The sequence below is a fragment of the Rhinoderma darwinii genome, chromosome 1 (assembly GCF_050947455.1).
Source record: "Rhinoderma darwinii isolate aRhiDar2 chromosome 1, aRhiDar2.hap1, whole genome shotgun sequence".
Taxonomy (NCBI): domain Eukaryota; kingdom Metazoa; phylum Chordata; class Amphibia; order Anura; family Rhinodermatidae; genus Rhinoderma; species Rhinoderma darwinii.
In genome coordinates, this window is record NC_134687.1 from 450,512,856 (window position 1) to 450,537,301 (window position 24,446).

Here is a 24,446-nt window from a genome sequence, read left to right on the forward strand (position 1 = left end):
CCTAACTGTAAATGCTATATGTGGGAGAGGGGATTTTGTGTAAAACGTTTTTGTGGGGAGGGTGGCAGACTGTAAATGGTTTATGTGGGGGAGGGGAATTTGTGTCAAATGCTATATGTGGGGGATGGTGGGACTTGGCTGTGACTGCTATGTGTGGTAGAAGGGATTCATTATAAATTTTTCTAGGGGGAGGAGGAACTTAACGGTTAGGCTGAGTTCACACTGGGTGGATACGCTGCGTAAAAGCACGCAGTGTATCCGCCCTGTGCACTGCAGGGAATTCCGGCTGAAAAACCACACCAAACTGTGGTTCAGTTTCTCACCCGGAATGTCCTCTGTGGAAACTGCAGCATTTAGCTGGCCTGCTAGCAGTCACATGGGATGAAACATCATCCCAGGAGGCCGCGCTGGAGGGAGGAAGAAACCCAGACTCCTGTGCAAGTATAATATTTTTTATTTTTTTTATAAGTTGCATTTTTTTAAATTCAATTAATTGCTGAAATTGTGGGCCAACTGAATGATACCAATGTATATGAGAGAGTTTACTCCGATCCGAAATGTAACATTATATGTAGAATTAAATTGTTAGTTGATGATGCTTTGGCTATGGACATAATTGATATTAAACTGCATGACTTTCTAATCTCTATCTGCCCAATTACATCTATACTGTATACCTTACCGAAGCTGCATAAGAATATGATGGATCAACCAGGTCGACCAATTGTCTCAGGGGTGAGCTCGGTGTTTACCCCTATAGCCACCTTTTTGGACAAAACCCTTAGGAAATTTGCAGTGGGGGCTCAATAGTATGTGAGGGACACAACTGATTTCATCCTAAGACTAGAAGCATTGGATGCTCAGGGTGATTCTTTACTTTTCTCTTTTGATGTTGTGAGTCTGTATACGAGTATAGACCACGACAAGAGAATAGATTCTGTGAAACGTGTACTGGCCGACTCTGCTCTTGATGAAGATAGTAATAATTTTCATCTTTCATTACTTGAACTAGTGCTCCATGGGAACTATTTTATGTTCCTGGATCAATATTATATACAACGTAGGGGCACTGCGATGGGGACAAATGTGGCCCCTACATACGCCAACATTTTTATGCAACTCTTTGAACAGGATTATGTATACTCATCCAACCCCTTCCAATATGTGAGGTCTTGGATGAGATACATTGATGATATATTCTTCGCGTGGACAGGGACAGAAAAATGTCTTAATGATTGGCTGAGTTATTGATTGTCTGAGTTGATTGGCTGAGTTGATTGGCTTAATGATTGGCTGAGTTATGGGACTCATTCAGAATTACAATTTACATCTGTTTATTCAAGTGAGAGTCTTCAATTCCTGGACACAAAAGTGTAGATACAAAATGGTCGTCTTATGACGGATTTATATGTCAAACCGACAGACAGGAACGGTACCCTGAGGTATGAGAGTAAACACCCCAGGATTATGATTGAGTCCCTACCACTTAGCCAGCTGCTGAGAGTTAGGCATATTGTTGCGGAGGATGATATTGTTGATGCTCACCTGGATGAGATGTGTAATCGATTTCTAGTGAGGGGTTACCCCAGTAATTTGGTGAATCGCCATAGAGAAGAAGTAATTAAGCATTATAGAAATTATGTTTTATGTGGAAAGAATAAAAAGGAAAAAAAACCTAGGATTCCATTTGTTTCTACTTCCAATGTTAGCAAAGGGTTGGGTAATATTGTTAAGAAAAATTGATCTATTCTTCCACAAACATTTCCTGATATCCTGGAGTTCAATTCTCCTCCCCTAATGTCATTTAGAAAATCGAAAAATGTAAAAGGTCGTTTGGTCAAGATTGATTCCTTGAGCCGGAAAACTTCTGGAGATGGTAAGACAGGATGCTTTCCCTGTCTGGGCTGCTGCAATTGCAACAGCACGCAGAAGGGGAATAGTTTTGTACACCCCCGTACTGGCACAATAAAACAATACTTTACATGTAGATCTGATTTTGTCATCTACCTTCTACATTGCCCTTGTGGGTTACTTTATGTAGGGGAAACCACCCAAGAATGCAGGAATAGGCTTAACCAACATAAATATACTATACGTCAAAAAAAAGTTGGATTTACCCATTCCACAACATTTTGATAAATATTGACACAATGTCTCCCTGGATCTATGAGCTGGATTGTTTGGAGCCAAAAGGCCTTAATCGAGAATTAAAAATTAGCTCTCTCTTCTAGCTCTACGTTGGAATGTGTGTCTCTACCATGTTGCTATAGGTATGGTTTTAAATTTAAGTGCATGTACCTAACAATCGTACAGATTTGTTATGATGTTTTTATGATTCTTCTTTGCTTTATCTTTTAACCCCTTCCCGACATTTGCCGTACATGTACGTCATGGAAAGCATTGACTTCCCGCATCTTGCCGTACATGTACGCCGAATGTTTGGGACCGGCTCAGAAGCTGAGCCGGTGCCATCATCACCGGATCTCAGCTGTATCTTACAGCTGACATCCGGCTGTAACGGCGGGGACCGAAATTAGCTTCGATCCCCGCCATTAACCCCTTAAGTGCAGCGCTCAAACGAGATCGCTGCACTTAAGGAGTTTGCAGCTCATCGGAACCCCAGTAATTAAATTGCCGGGGTTCCGGTGGCTGCAATGGCAACCGCAGGCCTAATACTGGCCTCCCGGTCTGCCTAGCACCGAAGCCGGTCAAGATCCGCCCGGCGGCGGAGCCTGATCAGCTTCCGTAGCTGCCGGCAAGATGGCGCCGGGTCAGGAGCTGATCCGGCGTCATCAGCGGTGGAAGTCAGCTGTACTGTACAGCTGACATCCACCTGTAACGGCAGGAACCGGAGCTAGCTCCGATCCCTGCCATCAACCCCTTCGATGCAGCAATCGAAAGCGATTGCTGCATCGTAGCGGTTACTAGCAGATCGCCAGCCCTGACAGGCAATCAGGACTGGCGACTGCTGTTATGGCAACAGGAGACACAATGGTCTCCTGCTCTGCCATTACGGAAGCCGATTTAGGCCCCGCCGGGAGGCGAAGCCTAATCGGCTTGCTGTCAGTGAATGACTGACAGATCTAATACATTGCACTACATAGGTAGTGCAATGTATTAGAAAAAAAAAAATCTGACTGTTGGACCTTCAAGTCCCCTAGTGGGACTTGAGAAAAAGTGTAAAAAAAGTATAAAAAAGTGTAAAAAAAAGTGCAAATAATAAAAGTTTGAAAACAATAAAAGTTTCTAGTACTCAAATAAAACACAATCCCCCTTTTACTCTTATCAAGTCCTTTATTATTGAAAAATAATAATAAACCATATGTATTTGGTATCGCCGCGACCGTAACGACCTGAGGTATCAAAATATTATATTATTTATTGCACGCGGTGAACAGCGTAAAAAAAAACGTAAAAAACGTTACCAGAGTTTCTGTTTTTTAGTCACCTTGCCCTACAAATGTTAGAATAAAAAGTGATCAAAAAGTCGCACGTATCCAAAAATGGTACCTATAAAAACTATAGCTCGTCCCGCAAAAAACAAGCCCTCATACACCTCTGTCGACAAAAAAATTTAAAAGTTATGGTTCTCACAACTTGGCGACAGAAAAAATACATTCATTTTACAAAAGTAATTTTATTGTGCAAAAAGTTGTAAAACATAAAAAAGTGCTATAAATTAGGTATCGCCGGAATTGTACTGACCCGCAGAATAAAGTTAACATGTAGTTTATAATGCGTGGTGAACGCTGTATAAAAAAAAACGAAAAAAGCTGTGCCAGAATTGCGTTTTTTTGTTTACCTGGCATCCCAAAAAATAGGATAAAAGGTGATCAAAAAGTCGCATGTACCCCAAAATGATACCAATAATAACTACAGCTCGTCCCGCAACAAACCAGCCCTCATACCGCTACGTCTATGAAAAATAAAATTAGTTATGGCTCCAATAAGTCAGGAAATAAAAAAATATGCAGTTGTGCCCGAGGGGAACATTTCTTCTGTTTGAAGAGGCGATTTATCAAGGACCTAAAATTAGGGAACCAGGAAAGGGAGGGCCCAAACATATCCGCTGGAAGCGACGGTGCCCGTATTATACCAGGACAACCCTTCCTAGCAAAATTCCCCAAACTACAAAGGCGCGGAGTGTGGATCAAAAGGGGGATAATAAAGGACGCCATATATCAGTGTGAAACCGGCCTGTGCAGAAAGGATTGCTTCACAGCGTAACACACATCTATGGATTATTTTATTGTTTTTTTTTACCCCATTATTATACCACCTCACTATGCCCCTTATATACTCCGCCCGGCTTACATATGCCCTACATTATAAACGGAAACACCAGTAAGACTCCAAACAAAACTACTACCAAGCAAAATCCACGCTCCAAAAGCCAAATGGCATTTCCTCCCATCTGAACCCTACAGCGTGCCCAAACAGCAGTTTCCTTCCACATATATGGCACCGTCATACCCGGAGAACCCTTTTAGCAATTTTTGGGGTGTGTGTCTCCAGTGGCATAAGCTGGGCACGACATATTTGCCACTGAATGGCATATCTAGGGAAAAATATAAATTTTTAATTTGCACCATCCGCAGTGCATTCATTTATGGAAAAGACCTGTGGAGTGAAAATGCTCACTACACCCCTTAATAAATGCCTTGAGGGGTGCAGTTTCCATAATGGGGTCACTTCCCAGGGGCTCATTTTTATTATTTCACATCTGAGCCTCTGCAGTTGTGAACCAATACTTTGTAAATCGCCAAATTAGGCCTCAATTTGAGGGGGGATTCACACGAGCGTGTATACGGTCCGTGCGGGCCGCGTGGTTTTCACGCGCCACGCATAGACCAATACAAGTCTATGGGGCAGTACAGACAGTCCGTGCTTTTTGCGCAGCGTTTGTTCGCTGCGCAAAAAGCGCGACAGGTTCAATAACTCGGCGTATTGGGTGCGTGAAAACCACGCAGGTCGCACGGAAGCACTTCCGTGCGAACCGACTGAAACAGCGCACCAGCTGTCAAAAGGATGAATGTAAACAGAAAAGCACCACGTGCTTTTCTGTTTCCAAGCATCCAAACGGAGTGTCTTGGAGATGAGCGAACCCGGCCAACCGAACCAAACTTCACCGGGTTCGGGCGAACTCGTTTTGGCCGAAGCCGGCAAAAAATTTTCCGGTCCGCGTAGTCAGGAGACAGTCACTGTCCATGGTGCTGAAAGAGTTAAACTGTTTCAGCACCATGGACAGTGACTTCCGATCCCAATATACATAAACCTGTAAAAAAAAAACGAAGTTCTGACTTACCGAAAACTCCCGGCTTCTTCCTCCAGTCTGACCTCCCGGGATGACAATTCAGTCCAAGTGACAGCTCCAGCCAATCACAGGCCAAGCACAGGCTGCAGCGGTCACATGGACTGGCGCGTCATCCAGGGAGGTGGGGCCCGATGTCAAGAGAGGCGCGTCACCAAGGCAACGGCCGGGAAGTTCTCGGTAAGTACAAACTTTTTCTTTTTTTTTAACAGGTTTTTCGATATTGTGTTCGGCATTCACTGTCGAGGGTGCTGAAAGAGTTAGCTCTTTCAGCACCTTGGACAGTGACGGGCGTTGACTAGCCTCATCTCTATGATGGCGGCTGCGCGAAAATCACGCAGCCGCGTATCATACACGGATGACACACGCAGCTGTCAAATGTTTTTTGCGCACGCAAAACGCTGCGTTGTTTGCGCGCGCAAAAACGCAACATTCGTGTGTATCTGCCCTTACATGGTACGCTTTCACTCCTGAGCCTGGTCGACTGTCCAGGCAAGAGATTAAGGCCACATGTAGGGTGTTTCTAAAACCAGGAAACCCAGCATAATAATTAGAGAGCTGTCTTGTTATGGTGGCACAAGCCGGGCACCACATATTGTCCACAGATCTGTGGAAAAAATCCCATTTTCACTCTGCAACATCGAGTTCACACTAATTTCTACAAAACACCTGCAGGGTTAACATGCTCACTACACCCCTAGGTAAATGCATTGAGGGGTGCAGTTTCCAAAATTGGGTCACTTCTGGGGGGTTTCCACTGTTTTGGGCCCACAGGCGCCCAGAAACCAATCCAGCAACATCTGCACTCCAAATGGCGGTCCTTCCCATCTGAGCCCTGCCGTGTGCCCAAACAGCAGTTTATGACCACATATGGGGTATTGCCGTACTCGGTAGAAATTGCTTTACAAATGTTGGGTTCTTTTTTTTCCTTTATTTGTTGCGAAAATGAAAAAATTTGCGCTAAAGCTACGTCTTATTGAAGAAAAAGGATTGTTTTTATTTTCACTGCCCAATTCTAATAAATTCTATGAAACATCTGTGGGGTCAAAATGCTCACTACGCCCCTAGATGAATTCCTCAAGAGGTGTAGTTTCCTAAATGGTGTCACTTTTTGGGCGTTTTCATTGTTTTTTCCCCTCAGGGGCTTTGCAAATGTGACATGGCCGCCGCAAACCATTCCTGCTCAATGTGATCTCCAAAAGCCAAATAGCGCTCTTTCCCTTCTCAGCCCTGCCGTGTCTCCAAACAACCGTTTATTACCACATGTGGGGTATTGTTTTACTCGGGAGAGATTGGTTTACAAATTTTACGGTGCTTTTTCTCCTTCAGTCCCTGTGGAAATGAGAAAAAATTAGCTAAACCTACATTTTCTTTGAAAAAATTTCGATTTTCATTTTCAGGGCCTATTTCCAATAATTTATGCAAAAAACCTGTTGGGTCAAAACGCTCACTATACCCCTAGATAATTTCCTCAATGGGTGTAGTTTCCAAAATGGGGTCACTTGTGGGGGGTTTCCACTGTTTTGTCCCCTCAGGGGCTTTGTAAATGTGACATGGCCTCCGCAAACCATTCCTGCTAAACTTGAGCTCCAAAAGCCAAATAGCGCTCTTTCCCTTCTCAGCCCTGCCGTGTCTCCAAACAACCGTTTATTACCACATGTGGGGTATTGTTTTACTCGGGAGAAATTGCTTTACAAATTTTACAGTGCTTTTTCTCCTTTAGTCCTTGTGGAAATGAGAAAAAAAATCGCTAAACCTACATTTTCTTTGAAGAAATGTTGATTTTCATTTTCACGGCCTACTTCCAATAATTTCTGTAAAAAACGTGTGCGGTCAAAATGCTCACTGTACCCCTAGATAATTTCCTTGAGGTGTGTAGTTTCCCAGATGGGGTAACTTTTGGGGGATTTTGACTGTTTTGGCACCGCAAGAGCCCTTCAAACCTGACATGGTGCCTAAAATTTATTCTAACAAAAATAAGGCCCCAACATCCACTAGGTGTTCCTTTGCTTCTGAGGCCGGTGCTTCAGTTCAGTAGCACGCTACGGCCACATGTGGGATATTTCCTAAAACTGCAGAAACTGGGCAACAAATATTTAGTTGCATTTCTCTGGTAAAACCTTCTGTGTTATAAAAAAAATTGTACTAAAAATTTATTTCTGCAAAAAAATATGAAATTTGTAAATTTCACCTCTACTTGGCTTTAATTCCTGTGACATGTGTAAAGGGTTAAGACATTTTCTAAATGCTGTTTTGAATACTTTGAGGGGTGAAGTTTTTAAAATGGGGTGACTTTTTGGGGGTTTCTAATATATAAGGCCCTCAAAGCCACTTCACAACTGAACTGGCCCCTGTAAAAATGGCCTTTTGAAATTTTCTTGAAAATGTGAGAAATTGCTGCTAAAGTTCTAAGCCTCGTAACGTCATAGAAAAATAAAAGGATGTTGAAAAAACGATGCCAATCTAAAGTAGACATATGGGGGATGTTAATTAGCAACAATTTTGTGTGGTATAACTGCCTGTCTTACAAGCAGATACATTTAAATTGAGAAAAATGCTAATTTTTGCAATTTTTCGCTAAATTTTGGTGTTTTTCACAAATAAATACTGAACATATCGAGCAAATTTTGCCAGTAACTTAAAGTCCAATGTGTCACGAGAAAACAATCTCAGAATTGCTTGGATAGGTGAAAGCATTCCGGAGTTATTACCACATAAAGTGACACATGTCAGATTTGAAAAATGAGGCTCGGTCAGGAAGGTCAAAAGTGGCTAAAGAGGGAAGGGGTTAATAAACAAAAATCCTCTTTTTTCTCTCTTTAGATTGTTTTCACCTATTGGGATCTTGTAAACTCTGTGGAGATGGAATTCCGGACCAATATCTTTTCAAATTTCTATTGCTATTCTGCCATTCATATTTTCTCTTGCTGTTATCCATTATAATAAAATGCTCTTTTTTATATGCCCTCTGGTGGTATTTAAATTTCCACACTATAGATTATATTGTTCCCTGGGACCTTGAAACATAGGACAATAACTATGATGCCATGAGCCCGGCTCCCTGCACTGTGTTCGGTCCGGGAAATGCGGCCAACATGCGGTCCAACATATCAGGGGATTCTGTTTAAAGGCTATGTAAACCTTTTAAAACTTATTTTTAAAATAAAAATGTCTATCAGTGTGTTTGGTGCAACTGTGCAATTACATTTTCTTAAAAATTATTTTTGCTATTTGAGCTACAGCTGCATTATATCCTGTATACAGAGCAGCTGGATCTAGTTCTGAGACCTGAATCCGTCAGATCAGCGGGACTGACATGTTCAGTGACATCGGTCGGATCAAGGTCTTATCGATCACATCTTTGTTTATAATTTAAATGTGATCGGTAAGGACGGGTTCCCACGTAGCATAAACGCTGCAGAATTTCCTGCAACGGAATTCTGTGCGGAAATTCCGCAGCATTTACAGTAGCAGCAAAGACGATGAGAGTTTGTAAATCTCATGCCCACGCTGCGGAAAAAAACCGTAGCATAAACATTAATAAATTGACCTCTGGTGCGGAATTTAAATCATGTCCGGCCTCCTGGGATGACGTTGCATCCCATGTGACCGCTGCATCCAATCACACAGCGTCACATGACCTGCAACGTCATCAGTGGCGGATCTTCATATGGGCGTTTCGGGCGGCCGCCCGGGGCCCAGGGCTGCACAGGGGCCCATAGCTGCCAAAACCGCACACAAGTGAAAGAAAAACTCTCCAGGGCTGCTGCCGGCCGCATTCTAGCGGTCATCGGTCCCATGTGCTGCTGATGAAGAGGAGGGGGGGGGATGTGCAGGGGGAGTCATTTGCGGCCAGGGAACAGGGGCACAGAACATCAGCTGTAGAGAGCAGACTGTCAGAGATTGTGATTGGCAGGTGCTGGAGTCTCCCTGACAGTCTGCTCCTCTGTGCTGCTGTGCACTGTCCCCCCTGTTTAAATCTCCAGCAGCTGCCTGATAACGGCAAAACTGAAACTAGAGGGTGAAGGACCTGTGGTGACGTCACAGTCACATGATTAAGGTCCTGGAGGCTGCCAGAGACAAGCACCGCAGAGGAAGAGACTGTGGTAAGTGTGTGTGTGTTTATGTGTGTTTATGTGTGTGTGTGTGTTTATGTGTGTGTTTATGTGTGTCATAATGTAAGTCTATATAGTGTGTGCTGTGTATATAGTGTGTGCTGTGTATATAGTGTGTGCTGTGTATATAGTGTGTGCTGTGTATATAGTCTATATAGTGTGTGCTGTGTATATAGTGTGTGTTGTGTATATATTGTGTGCTGTGTATATAGTGTGTGCTGTGTATATAGTCTATATAGTGTGTGCTGTGTATATAGTGTGTGCTGTGTTTATAGTGTCTATAATGTAAGTCCATATAGTGTGTGCGTGTAGTGTGTGTGGTTTGAATATATAGTGTGTGGTGTTAGTGTGAATTGTATATAGGGTGTTTAATCTCACATTTTTTGTGTGTGAAATAATTTCCCACCCATAGAACCCTCTGCAGTAAGTCAGATGCTCAGAACCCCCCAAGCAGTATAATCTCCCCCATAGAGCCCTCAGTAGTTATTATACTGCAGAGGGGGGGGGGGGGGGGGGGGGGGGGTCAGAGCGTTTGATTGACTGTTGAGGGTTCTATAGGGGAATAACTCCTTCCCCCACAGAGCCATAAGGGCGGATTTACACGAACGTGTAATACGTCCGTGCAACGTGCGTGCTTTTTACGCGTGTCGTACGGACCTATGCAAGTCTATGGGGCAGTGCAGACCGTCAGTGATTTTTGCGCAGCGTGTGTCCGCTGCGTAAAACTCACGACATGTCCTATATTTCTGCGTTTTTTGTGCATCACGCACCCATTGAAGTCAATGGGTGCGTGAAAATCACGCATGCCACACGGAGGCACCTCCGTGGGACGTGCGTGATTTGCTCAACAGCAGTAAAACTATGATTGCAAACAGAAAAGCACCACGTGCTACAAACATACAGAGTGTCATAATGATGGCGGCTGCGCGAAAGGCACGCAGCCGCGCATCATATGGTGATGACACACGAAGCTGTTAAGTGTCTTTTGTGCGTGCAAAACGCCGCATTTTTTGCGTGCGCAAAACGCACACGCTCGTGTAAATCCACCCTAAGTGTCAGACGCTTAGACCCTCCCATAGGGCACTCAGCAGTCAGTCAGATGCACTGGGGAGGGGTGTCTGACTGCTTAAAGGGTAACTAACGAAACTTTTTAAAAAAAATTACATGTCATAGTGACATGTCAAATGTTCTAATCGGTGGGGGTCCGGGCACTGAGACCCCACCAATCGCTGAAACAAAGTGGCAGAAGCGATCAGGTGAGTGAGGAGCCACTTTGTTTCTGATCGTCTTTCCTCTGATAGCCGAGCATGCGGTCTATGGGCACAACAGAAAGTCCATGAGTCCGTACACCGCGACGAGGAAAGACAATCAGAAATGAAGTGGAACAGCGCTCACCCGAGCACTCCTGCTGCTTTGTTTTAGTGATCGGTGGTGGTCTCAATGCTGGGACCCCCATCGATCAAAACTTCTGACATATCACTCTCACTATGACACGCCAAATGTTTTTTAAAAGTTTAGTTACCTCTTGGGGACTGAATTTATTGGTTTGAGTTAATGTCTGGGCCTGGGTCTTAATTTGCTTAGGGGTCTGGGGTATAAGACAATTTATGGTGTTTATGTCTGAATTTTTATGTTGCTATAGATGCTGAAAATGGCTACAGAATGGGGAAAAGATTTCTCATCAGGAAACTCTGCAGTCATCAGGAGAAGTCGCCATAGCGGTCTGTGTCAGATGGAGAAGAAAAGAGAACGACCCATTAGTGAAGACATCTCCTGTGAGTCATTGCATTTATAGATCTGTCACCTCTCCTGACATGTCAGTTATCGGAAATCCTTGTATTCCACATAAAGTCTTTGTGTACCCAGGACTAATAGACAAATGCGTGTTACCATTCCCCTTGTCAGGAGGATGTTTCCCTACACAGTGTGATACAGTCAGCGATGGTTGGAGACTGTCAATATGTAGGGACACAGCCCTTTGACATGGGGAATCGTAGCACTCATTTGTCAATGCTCACACAGAAAGGTGGTGTTTAATATAGACATGACGTGGCAGGGCGGTGGTGGACAAGGGGGCCCAAGCTTGAGGAACAGCCCAGGGCCCATGGTTTACTTAATCCGCCACTGAACGTCATCCAGGGAGGCCGGAGCGAACGTCAGAGGAGGGGGTAAGTATGAGCGCTTTTTTTGCGCAGAGGAATTTCCGTTGAAAAACCGCACCACATTGTGGTGCGATTTATTTGGACGGAATGTCCTGCGGGTTCCAGGTCGGACACGCTGCGTGATTTTTATGCAGCGTATTCGACCTGTGGGAACCCGGCCTAACAGCTCGATCCTGCGTGTCAGAGACACGCAGTATCCGCTGTCACTGAAACCGTCAGTCCCACTGACCTGAAGGATAAAGGTTTCAGCGCACAATACAGCTGCTCTGTATACAGGATATAAAGCAGTTGTATCTCAAAAAGTAAAAATTATTTTGAATAAAATGTAATTGCAAAATTGCACAAAACACACTGATACAAAAAGGTTTTCAAAGGTGTAGCGGCTGTAGCCTTTACACAATTTTTGTGGGGGACAGGGGATTTGACTGTAAGGGTATGTTCACACGCAAACTCAAAAATGTCTGAAAATACGGAGCTGTTTTCAAGGGAAAACAGCTCCTGATTTTCAGAAGTTTTTTAAGCCACTCGCGTTTTTCGCTGCATTTTTTACGGCCGTTTTTGGAGCTGTTTTCAATAGAGTCTATGAAAAACGGCTCCAAAAACTTCCCAAGCAGTGACCTTCACTTCTTTTTCGCGGCCGAAAAACAGCCGCATAAAAAAACGGCCCGTCGGAGCAGAACGCCGTTTTTCCCATTAAAATCAATGAGCAGATGTTTGGAGGCGTTCTGCTTACGATTTCTCCGTCGTTTTCCGTCCATTTACGGCCTAGAAAAACGGCTGAAGATAAGCTGTGTGAACATACCCTAAATGCCATGTGTATTGGAACTTATGTAGCATATAGTCACAGGTTATGGTCATATTGTGTTTTTTTTTTTTTTGCAGAGATATTCGCAAAACCATGGCAAATGAAATGGTTATAATTCACCGGTCGCCGGATTCTGAGCTTTGTAGATAAAATCTATATTTTCAGAGAGCCACAGAGAACGAGTACATCAAGAGGAAGATAGAAGAGGTGTCCAACACCCCACTGCTGCTGACTGTGGAGCTGCAGGAGCTGGAGGGTACGCTGACGGTGAGCATCCCCCCACCACCTACTGACCGCATATGGTAACTGCTTCAATATGTTATAACAATCGTTATCCCAGAAGTCCGCAAGTCGCCTCCTCTGACAAGTTCTTAAAAATTCTATTCAATTGTTTCTTACTTATATCCTTTCCTGAGAAATCTGGGTGGCAACCAAAATGGCCGCCATTAAAAGTCCAGTATACACTGCCACTCAGCTTTCCCAGATTCCTGTTATGTCATCATTCACTGCTCCATGTTTTAGGTACAGCTTCCGGGCGCCACCACGCGTGGAGATGATGGTTCGTCCGAAGCTGGGAGAGAGGGAAGTGACATTTATACACGTGCCGGAGTGGATTGAGAAGAAGCTACAAGATGAGTTCCAGGTACTTGTAATGCCCCAAAGGAGATTTCACTTAAACTATGAGTACCCACAATCCACCATGGTAATAGTAATTTACGAGAGCTTCAAGTTACTCCTCTGGGGACTCCCCTCTGTTACCTAAAAAGGCCCCGATAGGGCATGAGGGCGTCTATCCCTATAGGGCAGCATTCTATAGAGCAGGGGTCTCAAACTCGGCCAGGTAAGTGGGCCACATATAGAAAAAATGGGACGTTCATGGGCCGCATTACTTTAAAATTTGATACAATACAAAATTATTGTTAATCAATTAGTTATTTGAACTACTATAATAATACTACATTACTATAATAATACTACACTACTATAACACTACATTACTATAACAATAATACTACAATACTATAACACTACATTACTATAACAATAATACTACATTACTATAACAATACATTACTATAATAATACTACGCTACTATAACACTATATTACTATAATAATAATACTACATTACTATAATAATACCGCTAGGTTTAAAATTTGAGAGATTTCTCCACGTGCTTATATCAACAATCCAGTTTTCCAGTTTAAGTGTCGCTAAATGCAGTCCGGCGGCTCAGTTAGCAGTGTTTGGCAGACACACATGTCAAGATTGGGCAGCCCCTTTTTAGATAGCGCCACAATGCCCTCTGTGGATGCTGCCACAGTGTCCTCTGTAGATGCTGCCACAGAGTCCTCTGTAGATACTGCCACAGTGCCCTCTGCAGATAATGCCACAGTGCCCTCTGCAGATAATGCCACAGTGCCCTCTGCAGATATTGCCACAGTGCCCTCTGTAGATAATGCCACAGTGCCCTCTGTAGATAATGGCACAGTGCCCTCTGTAGATAATGCAACACACCCCTACATAATGCAACAGCGTCCTCTTTAGATGCTGCCACAATGCCCTCTGTAGATGCTGCCACAGTGCCCTCCATAGATGCTGCCACAGTGCCCTCCGTAGATGCTGCCACAGTGCCCTCTGCAGATAATGCCACACACGCCCCAAGTAGATAGCACCATTGGGGCTCCCTCTAGAAGTGGAATCCCCAGCCAGAGCGTTTCTGACACTTTGGCTGGGGATTCCTCTACTGTTGGAGCCCCTGACGTCACTGTCCATACACAGTGACGTCAGGGGATCCTCCTGGAGCGGAATGTGATATCAGGGGCAACCCCAGAGCCGGAGTCCCGGAGCAGAGCACTAGTATAGGCTCTGCGCCGGAACTCTGGGGAAGCCATTAACATCAGTGTCTATATATGTACATTGATGTCAGGGGCTTGCCCTGAGCAGGAGTCCTGGAGCAGAGCCGCTTCTAGCACTCTGCCTGGGATTCCAGCTCTGCTCCTGACATCATTGTCCATATATGGACATGGATGTCAGGGGCAACCCCAGAGCTGGAGTCCTGGGCAGAGCGCTAGTAGGCTCTTCCTGGGACTCCAGCTGTGATCCTGACATCACTGGGACTCCCGCTCTGGGGAAGCCCCTGACATCACTGTTGATGTATGGACAGCGATGTCAGAGGCTTCCCCAGAGTCCCAGAGCAGAGACTATACTAGCGCTCTGCCCGGGACTCCGCTCTGGGGAAGCCCCAGACATCGTGCGTCCAAACATGGACACCGATGTCAGGGAATTCCACAGAGTCCCAAAGCAAAGCCTATAGTAGTGCTCTGCCTGGGACTCCACTCTGGGGAAGTCCCTGACACACTGTCCATATATGGACAGCGATGTCAGGGAATTCCACAGAGTCCCGGAGCAAAGCCGATTCTAGTGCTTTGCCCGGGACTCCACTCTGGGAAAGTCCCTGACACACTGTCCATATATGGACAGTGATGTCAGGGAATTCCACAGAGTCCCGGAGCAGAGCCTATACTAGCGCTCTGCATGGGACTCCGGCTCTGGGGAAGCCTCAGATATCACTGTTCATACAGTGAAGGAAATAAGTATTTGATACCTTGCTGATTTTGTAAGTTTGCCCACTGTCAAAGACATGAACAGTCTAGAATTTTTAGGCTAGGTTAATTTTACCAGTGAGAGATAGATTATATAAAAAAAAAAAAATGAAAATCACATTGTCAAAATTATATATATTTATTTGCATTGTGCACAGAGAAATAAGTATTTGATCCCTTTGGCAAACAAGACTTAATACTTGGTGGCAAAACCCTTGTTTGCAAGCACAGCAGTCAGACGTTTTTTGTAGTTGATGATGAGGTTTGCACACATGGAATTTTTACCCACTCCTTGCAGATCATCTGTAAATCATTAAGATTAAGAGGCTGTCGCTTGGCAACTCGGATCTTCAGCTCCCTCCATAAGTTTTCGATGGGATTAAGGTCTGGAGACTGGCTAGGCCACTCCATGACCTTAATGTGCTTCTTTTTGAGCCACCCCTTTGTTGGCTGTATGTTTCGGGTCATTGTCGTGCTGGAAGACCCAGCCACGAGCCATTTTTAATGTCCTGGTGGAGGGAAGGAGATTGTCACTCAGGATTTGACAGTACATGGCTGCATCCATTCTCCCATTGATGCGGTGAAGTAGTCCTGTGCCCTTAGCAGAGAAACACCCCCAAAACATAATGTTTCCACCTCCATGCTTGACAGTGGGGACAGTGTTCTTTGGGTCATAGACAGCATTTCTCTTCCTCCAAACACGGCGAGTTGAGTTAATGCCAAAGAGCTAAATTTTAGTCTCATCTGACCACAGCACCTTCTCCCATTCACTCTCAGAATCATCCAGATGTTCATTCGCAAACTTCAGACGGGCCTGTACATGTGCCTTCTTGAGCAGGGGGACCTTGCGGGCACTGCAGGATTTTAATCCATTACGGCGTAATGTGGTACCAATGGTTTTCTTGGTGACTGTGGTCCCAGCTGAATTGAGATCATTAAGAAGTTCCACCCGTGTAGTTTTCGGCTGAGCTCTCACCTTCCTCAGGATCAAGGATACCCTACGAGGTGAGATTTTGCATGGAGCCCCAGATCGATGTCGATTGACAGTCATTTTGTATGTCTTCCATTTTCTTACTATTGCACCAACAGTTGTCTCCTTCTCACCCAGCGTCTTACTTATGGTTTTGTAGCCCATTCCAGCCTTGTGCAGGTCTATGATCTTGTCTCTGACATCCTTAGAAAGCTCTTTGGTCTTGCTCATGTTGTAGAGGTTAGAGTCAGACTGATTAATTGAGTCCGTGGACAGGAGTCTTTTATACAGGTGACCATTTAAGACAGCTGTCTATAATGCAGGCACCAAGTTGATTTGGAGCGTGTAACTGGTCTGGAGGAGGCTGAACTCTTAATGGTTGGTAGGGGATCAAATACTTATTTCTCTGTGCACAATGCAAATAAATATATATAATTTTGACAATGTGATTTTCTGTTTTTTTTTTTTTATATAATCTATCTCTCACTGGTAAAATTAACCTAGTCTAAAAATTCTAGACTGTTCATGTCTTTGACAGTGGACAAACTTACAAAATCAGCAAGGGATCAAATACTTATTTCCTTCACTGTATGTGGACAGCGATGTCAGGGAATTCCAGCGTTCCGGAGCAGAGTCTGTACTAGCGGTTCTGTGTCCCTCGGGCCGCAGATGACAGCCACACGAGCCACATGCGGCCCGCGTGTTTGAGACCCCTGCTATAGAGCATGACCCGTCGGCAGTGTTCTTAGATTGATTTTTTTGGGGCTCTTTCTAGAATCTTGTGTCAGGTCCTTCTAATATTGGGCTATTGTTGCTGAGGAGCAACTGCGGCTCTATGAAATATTCATGAAATAGACCCTTGTAGTTTATTTGTGTCGGGTAAGGGCGCTTTGCTGTAGATGTTATGCGAGGCAAAAGTTTAGTTATAGTTTTTGAGCGGGGGAGGGTATATTCACATGTAGCGTTTGAGGTGCAGTTAAAAAAATACATCAAAACCGCGCAGTCAACTGCGCTATTGATTCTGACCAAACAACGGAAACCTTATAGAACGGAGACCAACGGAAACCATTTGCAACTGATGCGTTACCATTGAAATCAATGGTAATGCAAATGGATATGGTTTCTGTTTGTTTCAGTTTGGTTTCCATTCATGGGTTCCCCTGACGGAAAAGTCAGACGAAACCCATGAACGGAGTCCCGATGCAGATGTGAACGAAACCTTACATATATAGACATAAGAAACAGCCCCAGAGTTTCTGGGCAGAGCGCTAGTAGAAGATCTTCCGGGGGACTCCAGCCCTGTGAAAGCTCCACTCCCCAGGCGACCTATCCCACTATATGCCATACAGTGGGATACGTTTTGGCTAAATTGAACAAAATCCAGGGCATTAACCGGTTGCTGCCTGCACAATGGTTTGGTTCACTATAATTGAGATCAGCACCAAAATCGGTTAACGCGTATAACGTACAGACATGAGCGCCACAATTTCCATTGTCCACCCCTGGTAATGGAGGAGGGCCCAGACATCTTGGCTGTATGGGACCCAGTAATTCCTGATAGCGGCCCTGACTATCCATATATGGACAGCGACATCAGGGGCTACCTCTAGGAGTGGAATCTCCGGCCAGAGGGTCGGCAAGTTTCCTACTCTGCCATAATATTCAATTGTATCTGTGTCCCGAGGACGAGGATACAATTGAATATGGCAGTTGCCGGGACACGTCCGGGACAGTAATTTGCCGGGACTGTCTCTGTAAATTCAGAACAGTCCTGGCAAACTCGGCACCTTTGGCAACTATGCCAGTGTCGCCTGGTCCGGTGCCCCATTCCTTTCCTCCTAGTTGGACCTGGGGCACATGCCCCACCTGCCTTCCCTAGCTACGCCCCTGGCCAACGTTAATGAAAGATGAAGCTTCGGTTCAACTATTCCTCGACAGTTTAAGGGATGATGTCGAGATCTGGACTACAAATTCAGATTGTGCTCCCCTACATGGTTCCAAGTGTATGTGCTGATGTGTACAGAATGTTCTTAAGCTGTACAAGTGGCTACAATGTCTGTAGCCTATGCTCATAATAACCATAGCAGACTTTCATTATCTTTAGTAGAAGAATTTTGTGATAAAAATCAGCTTCTTATTCTACTGGTCAAATATTAGTCCCAAATTTATGTTTCAATGACTACAGCGTTTTAATTACCTTGCAGGCAACCTTCCTTGTCACCTTTTACCAATAGTAAGTAGCTTGGGGTTTCTGGGAAGAAGGGAAGAGTAGCCAACTGAACAAGAGATATAATGCTACTGAAGAGCAGAACTTGAGGCCACAAGAATTCTGTCCCAAATATCTCCCTGTGTACAGATGAAACCACAATACATGAAGCTCAGACCACAGGCTGTTTACACCAGATATTTATTTTTTTAGCCCCAACACATTCCGTTATGTACAGAGATTGCCATCAGTTCTTGTCCCCAATGGAGCTTACAATCGAATTATCTCTATTTGAAACACAAACACATGAACCAATTTCATAAGAAGCCAATTGGCTCAGTAGCTAGCATTGTTGCTATCATAGCTACTTAGTTTAAAACAGGGAACATTAACCTCAAGTCAACCTTTCTTAGATCAATTATATGTCATTCATTGCTAAATGAATTATAACCCTCAATTGTCAATACATAAGCATCTGGCCCTTTTTTGTTGTTGTATCTACCATTACTACCTCTGGTGGTAGGGCATTCCATAGTTTTAGGCTTAGTTTACACAGGCAGATTTCAGCCCATAACGAGAACCTATCGACGATATAAAAAGTCGATCAGTGCTTAGTTTACACAAGCCCATGCAAACTGTATGGGGACAAACGATCGGGAGATGGGGAGATGTTCTACCGACAAAGATGATTTTATAGACTGCATAAACAATGTGCTCGATCGTTCTGCTGATTATTGGCCCATGTAAATGGGCTTTAACTGCTCTAACTGTAAAGAACCCTTTTCTAAACAGGCTTCTGCCCTCACCTAGCAATTCAAAGATCGAGGGTACTGACGCCAACGTCTTTCTCAGGCATAATGGGTATATAAGTAGCAATTCATCTGCCAGATAGTAATCCCCCGAGAGAGCTGAATTTCTTATCAGCGATACACGTGGGCCTTAAAGGCTAAGTACACCTTTGAGGGGCATTTTTTTTTTAATAAACTGGTCAGTCAGTGTGTTTGGTGTAACATTTTAATTAGCCTTTAGTAAACATTAGTTTTACTTTTTGAGATACAGCTGCTCTGTATCGATCGCTATTACCTGACGGACCTGGCGGGTTCAGTGTCAGCGGATCCTGCGTGTCTCTGACAAGCAGAATCCACCTGTAATCTATCACATCTATGTTATGAACTTAGATGTGATGGATAACAGGTGGATCCTGTGTGTCAGAGACATGCAGGACCCGCTGTTACTGAACCCATCAGTCCCACATACCTGATGGGCACACGATTTAGCGTTACATACAGCTACTCTGTATACATAGTGCTTAAATAGTAAAGCACATTTTTAATAAAGACTAACTATAAAGTTACACCAAACACACTAACTGACCTGTTTATTAAAAAAAAAAGTGCCCATCAAAGGTTTACATAGCCTTTAAGCTGTAGTGTATGCCTTGAGCAGACACACCTTATCCTCCCTTGACTCTCTGCTCTTTGCAAGGCTGACAATTTTTTGTCTAACCCCACAGGGTTAGATTCAGGGTATGTGCACACGATAAGTGGCTTTTACGTCTGAAAAGACAGACTGTTTTCAGGAGAAACAGCTGCGTCGTTTCAGACGTAAAAGCTCCTCCTCGCATTATGCGAGGCGTCTTTGATGCCCGTAATTTTGAGCTGTTCTTCATTGACTTCAAATTACGTTTCAAATTACGTTTCAAAGAAGTGTCCTGCACTTCTTTGACGAGGCAGTCATTTTATGTGTCGTCGTTTGACAGCTGTCAAACGATGACGCGTAAATTTTTGGTCGTCGGCACAGTACATCGGCAAACCCATTCAAATGAATGGGCAGATGTTTGCCGACGTATTGGAGCCGTATTTTCAGCCGTAACTCGAGGCATTATACGCCTCGTTTACGCCTAAAAATAGGTCGTGTGAACCCAGCCTCACAGTCTTGTTTTGCAATACAGTTTTTTATTGGATGTCACATTATTTATGTGCAATTTGTGGGTAATTATTTAGTTATATTGTAGTATTTTGATATATACATTTGATTTTATATTTTTCTTGAAAAATTTGTACTTGACCTATGAGAATTCCATGTAATGCATCAGCACTTTATTATCCTGTAGACTGGGGAGGTTCACTGACTTACCATTTATTTCTTTGTCTGGTCATTACCGCTACACAGTGGCGTAACTACCGCCGTAGCAGAAGTAGCGGCTGCTACGGGGCCCGCGGCATGAGGGGGCCCGTGTCGCCCGCCGGCACGGGCCCCCTCCATGGCCGGAGGCTCCGCTAGCAGCCGCTATGGCTGCTACAGCGGGACGCCACTGAACACTACTGCAGAGCAGGGAGGTATCTCCCCGCTCTGCCATTAAACAAAAGACATGTATCCCCTCTCCACAGGACAGGGGATACATGTGTGTTCGCTGGCAGCGATAAGGAGAACGGGGGACAAAGTCCCCTGAAGTTCTCCATCACAAACCTCGGACTTCCGGGGTCTGTGTCGGCAGCTCCGGAGAAATGAATGGAGCGCCGGTCCTGCTTGTGCGCATGCGTGACCAGCGCTCCTTTCATTTTTAGTGAGCTGCACAGACACCGGAAGTCAGAGGTTAGTCATGGAGAACTTCAGGGGGACTTTCAGTCCCTCGTTCTCCCTATCAATGCCAGCGATCACACATGTCTCCCCTATCCTGTGGATAGGGGATACATGTATTTTATTAGGACACACTGTAGGTCGCATTTTTTTGGGAGGGGGGACGCTGTATGGCGTTCCCTACAGGGGGAGGGCTGCATGGAGTTCCCTACAGGGGGGTGACGCTGTATGGTGTTCCCTACAGGGGAGTGACGCTGTATGGCGTTCCCTACAGGGGGGGACGCTGTATGGCGTTCCCTACAGGGGGGACGCTGTATGGCGTTCCCTACAGGGGGGGACGCTGTATGGCGTTCCCTACAGGGGGGACACGCTGTATGGCGTTCCCTACAGGGGGGGACGCTGTATGGCGTTCCCTACAGGGGGGGGGGCTGTATGGCGTTCCCTACAGGGGGGGAGCTGTATGGCGTTCCCTACAGACCCCCCCTGTAGGGAACGCCATACAGACTCCCTGTAGGTAACGCCATACAGTCCCCCCTGTATATAACGCCAGACAGCCCCCTCTGTAGATAGCGCCATACAGTCCCACCTGTAGATAGCGCCATACAGTCCCCCTGTAGATAACGCCATACAGCCACCCTGTAGATAGCGCCATACAGCCCCCCTATAGATAGCGCCATACAGCCCCCCCTGTAGATAGTGCCATACAGCCCCCCCCTGTAGGGAACGCCATACAGTCCCCCCCTGCAGGGAACGCCATACAGTCCCCCCGTAGATAACGCCATACAGCCCCCCCGTAGATAACGGCATACAGCCCCCTCTGTAGATATCTACAAAGGGGGCTGTATGTCGTTATCTACAGGGGGGCTGTATGGCGTTATCAAAAGGGGGGGTTTGTAAAAAAGGCACTATCTACAAGGGGGGGGTTGTGTGACACCCGGGGGAGGGGGGGCCCCAGTCAAAAGTTTGCTATGGGGCCCAGTCTTTCCTAGTTACGCCCCTGCCGCTACAGTAGGGTCACGTTTTTCTCTGTGACCTTTATGCATGAATTGCCTTTTTAGATGTTTTTAAACCACTTGTCAATTGTATTGCTTGTACCTAAATAAAGTTTTTCTATTATTTTCTTAATTATCATGGGTGTGCACACATTTCTTTTGTGTTGTCACTTATATATTATCATAGTTTGTTAGACGCTTGTGTTGCACCCCAACAAATGTGTGTATATATATATATATATATATATATATATTTATTTATTTTTTCCTTTTTTTTTTCTTTCCAGTACTACTGCCCTTCTCCTATGGTCTAAAATTATTTGTATTGAATACACATATATTTATACATATTAATAACATCACCTCTAAGTAGTCTTTATTTCAAGCTAAACAAGTCCAATTTTTTTCCAGCCATATAAATTGAGACCTCTCATGCCATTTATTAATCTAGTTGCCCGCTTTTTAACCCTTTCCAGCTCTCCAATGTCTTTTCACAATTTGAGCCCAAAACAGAATGCCATATTTGAGATGTACAAGTGATTTATAGAGGAGAAATATTATATTTGGATCAAGGGTTTTATTATTATTATTTTTTCACTAATTGCTTTTGGAAAAAAACTATTATATGAAATCAGAGGCACAAGGTTGTACAGTATGGGCTCATAGCAGGCTATACAGATCAGTATGGTGCTTACCTGAGTCCTACAATCTGTCCACAAAGTTTGCCCAGAGTTACAAACATGGGTCCAGTTGCATTGATGAAACCACGCAATTTTTGGGGGGCAGTTTCTCCAACATACTGTGCATGAATATTAAGTCCCAAACCTGAGAGTAACAGAAATAAAAGATTGTACGTGGCACTACAGGTATCGTAGAGTTTTTCATCCCACAATGATATTACTCAACCCACTGATTACAGAACTGCATTGCCTGTTGCCTATTGTTAACGGAAAACAATCCCATATTTTCTCTTTATAAGGACACAATTGTTTGTGTCCATAATGCGCTGTGTTCCATAAAGCGCTAACCAGTGATTTTGTATATGCTTGATTGCCAAATATATGCCCAGAATGGTGAATTATTGTTCATGTTAGATTGGCAAATACACACCACAAATCAAAAATGCCCAATACATGTTTGTAATGGTTTAAAGGATTTATATCCAATTCCCATCTCTCGCCCGATCTAACATCGAGCATGGAGGGATGCTAGTGCACGCTGGGTGGTACAGTTGTCGAGGCAACCGCATGATGCCCAGAGAGTATTGTGCATGAGTCTTATAAATTCTATACCATTATAGACAAAATAGCAAGTTACAGTAAAAATAATAGTTTTGGAAGCATAGACACAGCCATTATGAATGCTAGTTGCAGCATACGAACATTGATACTATGATGACCCACAAAGGTACATGGATACAAGGTGACTGGTTATAGATATCTGTGCCTATAATCTGTGTTGCTACTGAAAAGGAATTGAACATTTCTTGGCCTTATTGCTTCTCATTTCGTATTATTGTTGTTCCCCTGCTACTTTGGGGCAATATATACCTATTTACCCTTTTAGGAAACCATAAAGTAACAAACTGAACTGCAGTGCTTGCCATATCACAAACCTGAGTAAAATCCCGAAAGGAAACGTGCAGCTACAATCATTTCAAAATAGCCAACAGTCTGGTTGAGACCCATGAGCAGAGCACTGACCAGAGGCAGCACTGCATTACACAGCTGACACTTCTTCCTGTAATAGAAATTTGGACATTACTATGCGGCCACTTTACTCCTCTAGCTTAATCATATGTCAGTTAGGGTAACTAAACTTTTAAAAACTTTTGACATGTCATAGTGACATTTCAGAAGTTTTGATCGCTGGGGGTTCGAGCACTCAGACCCCCACCGATCGCTAAATCAAAGTGGCAGACGCACACGGGTGAGCGCGGTGCTGCTTTGTTTCTGATCGGCTTTCCTCAGAAAGCCAAGCGAGTGGTGTATGGACTCAAAGACTTTCCAGGGAAAAGGCGATCAGAAACGACAGAGCACACGCTTCTGCCACTTTGTTTTAGTGATCGGTGGGGGTTTCAGTGCTCGATCCCCACCAATCAAAATTTCCGACATGTCACTTGTAGGGAGAATTACCGCTGTCGGTGACGCAATGGAAGAGACACACTTCTTGGTTCAACTTCTTTACTGTAAGGAACACGTAACAGGAAATTCCCTTCTGTGGAGCAGACAGGAATCCTCAGGTTGGGGACTTCGAACCCGCTGGAAATCCCCGGGAGAGAGGTCGTGCCTGAACCCACGGTGCCAAGCTTGGCAGCGAACACGCCGCTGTCAGTCACGGTGGGAGCTACCCACTACTGTCAGCCTACCCTCGGGTAAGTCACACTCTCGGCCCGGGGATAGCGTCGTGGGAATCAGTGGACTACCCGTACCTACTGGCACCGCCACGGGTCCTTGTGGAGCTATCCGCTACCTTTCAGGACCAACCCCGTTTTGCCTCAGTCAGCGGCCCCCACGTCGGACACAACCAGGAAGCAACTGAACAGGTGAGGTTGACACTAACGTTTGCACAAAGTCCGGTTAATAGTCCAATAAAGTCCCGTCAACCTGACCGTTCCTTCTGTCTGCTCCTGATCCAACAATATTCGCCAATAACAATTCAAAGCATTTCTTACAGTCTGTGATTACAGAAGTTATAC

At 44.6% G+C, this 24,446-nt stretch overlaps 1 protein-coding gene across 1 annotated transcript in view; it reads right to left on the reverse strand.

Annotated features, from left to right (window-relative positions):
• Positions 1-24,446, reverse strand: part of LOC142743395 (solute carrier family 2, facilitated glucose transporter member 11-like) — a 63,491-nt gene that overhangs the window by 26,773 nt on the left and 12,272 nt on the right. The window contains exons 4-6 of the mRNA XM_075854141.1: positions 23,364-23,488; positions 22,444-22,573; positions 18,168-18,316 (exon numbers count right to left, since the gene is read on the reverse strand). Coding sequence (XP_075710256.1) covers positions 18,168-18,316; positions 22,444-22,573; positions 23,364-23,488 — 404 coding nt within the window. The remainder of the gene's footprint in view (positions 1-18,167; positions 18,317-22,443; positions 22,574-23,363; positions 23,489-24,446) is intronic.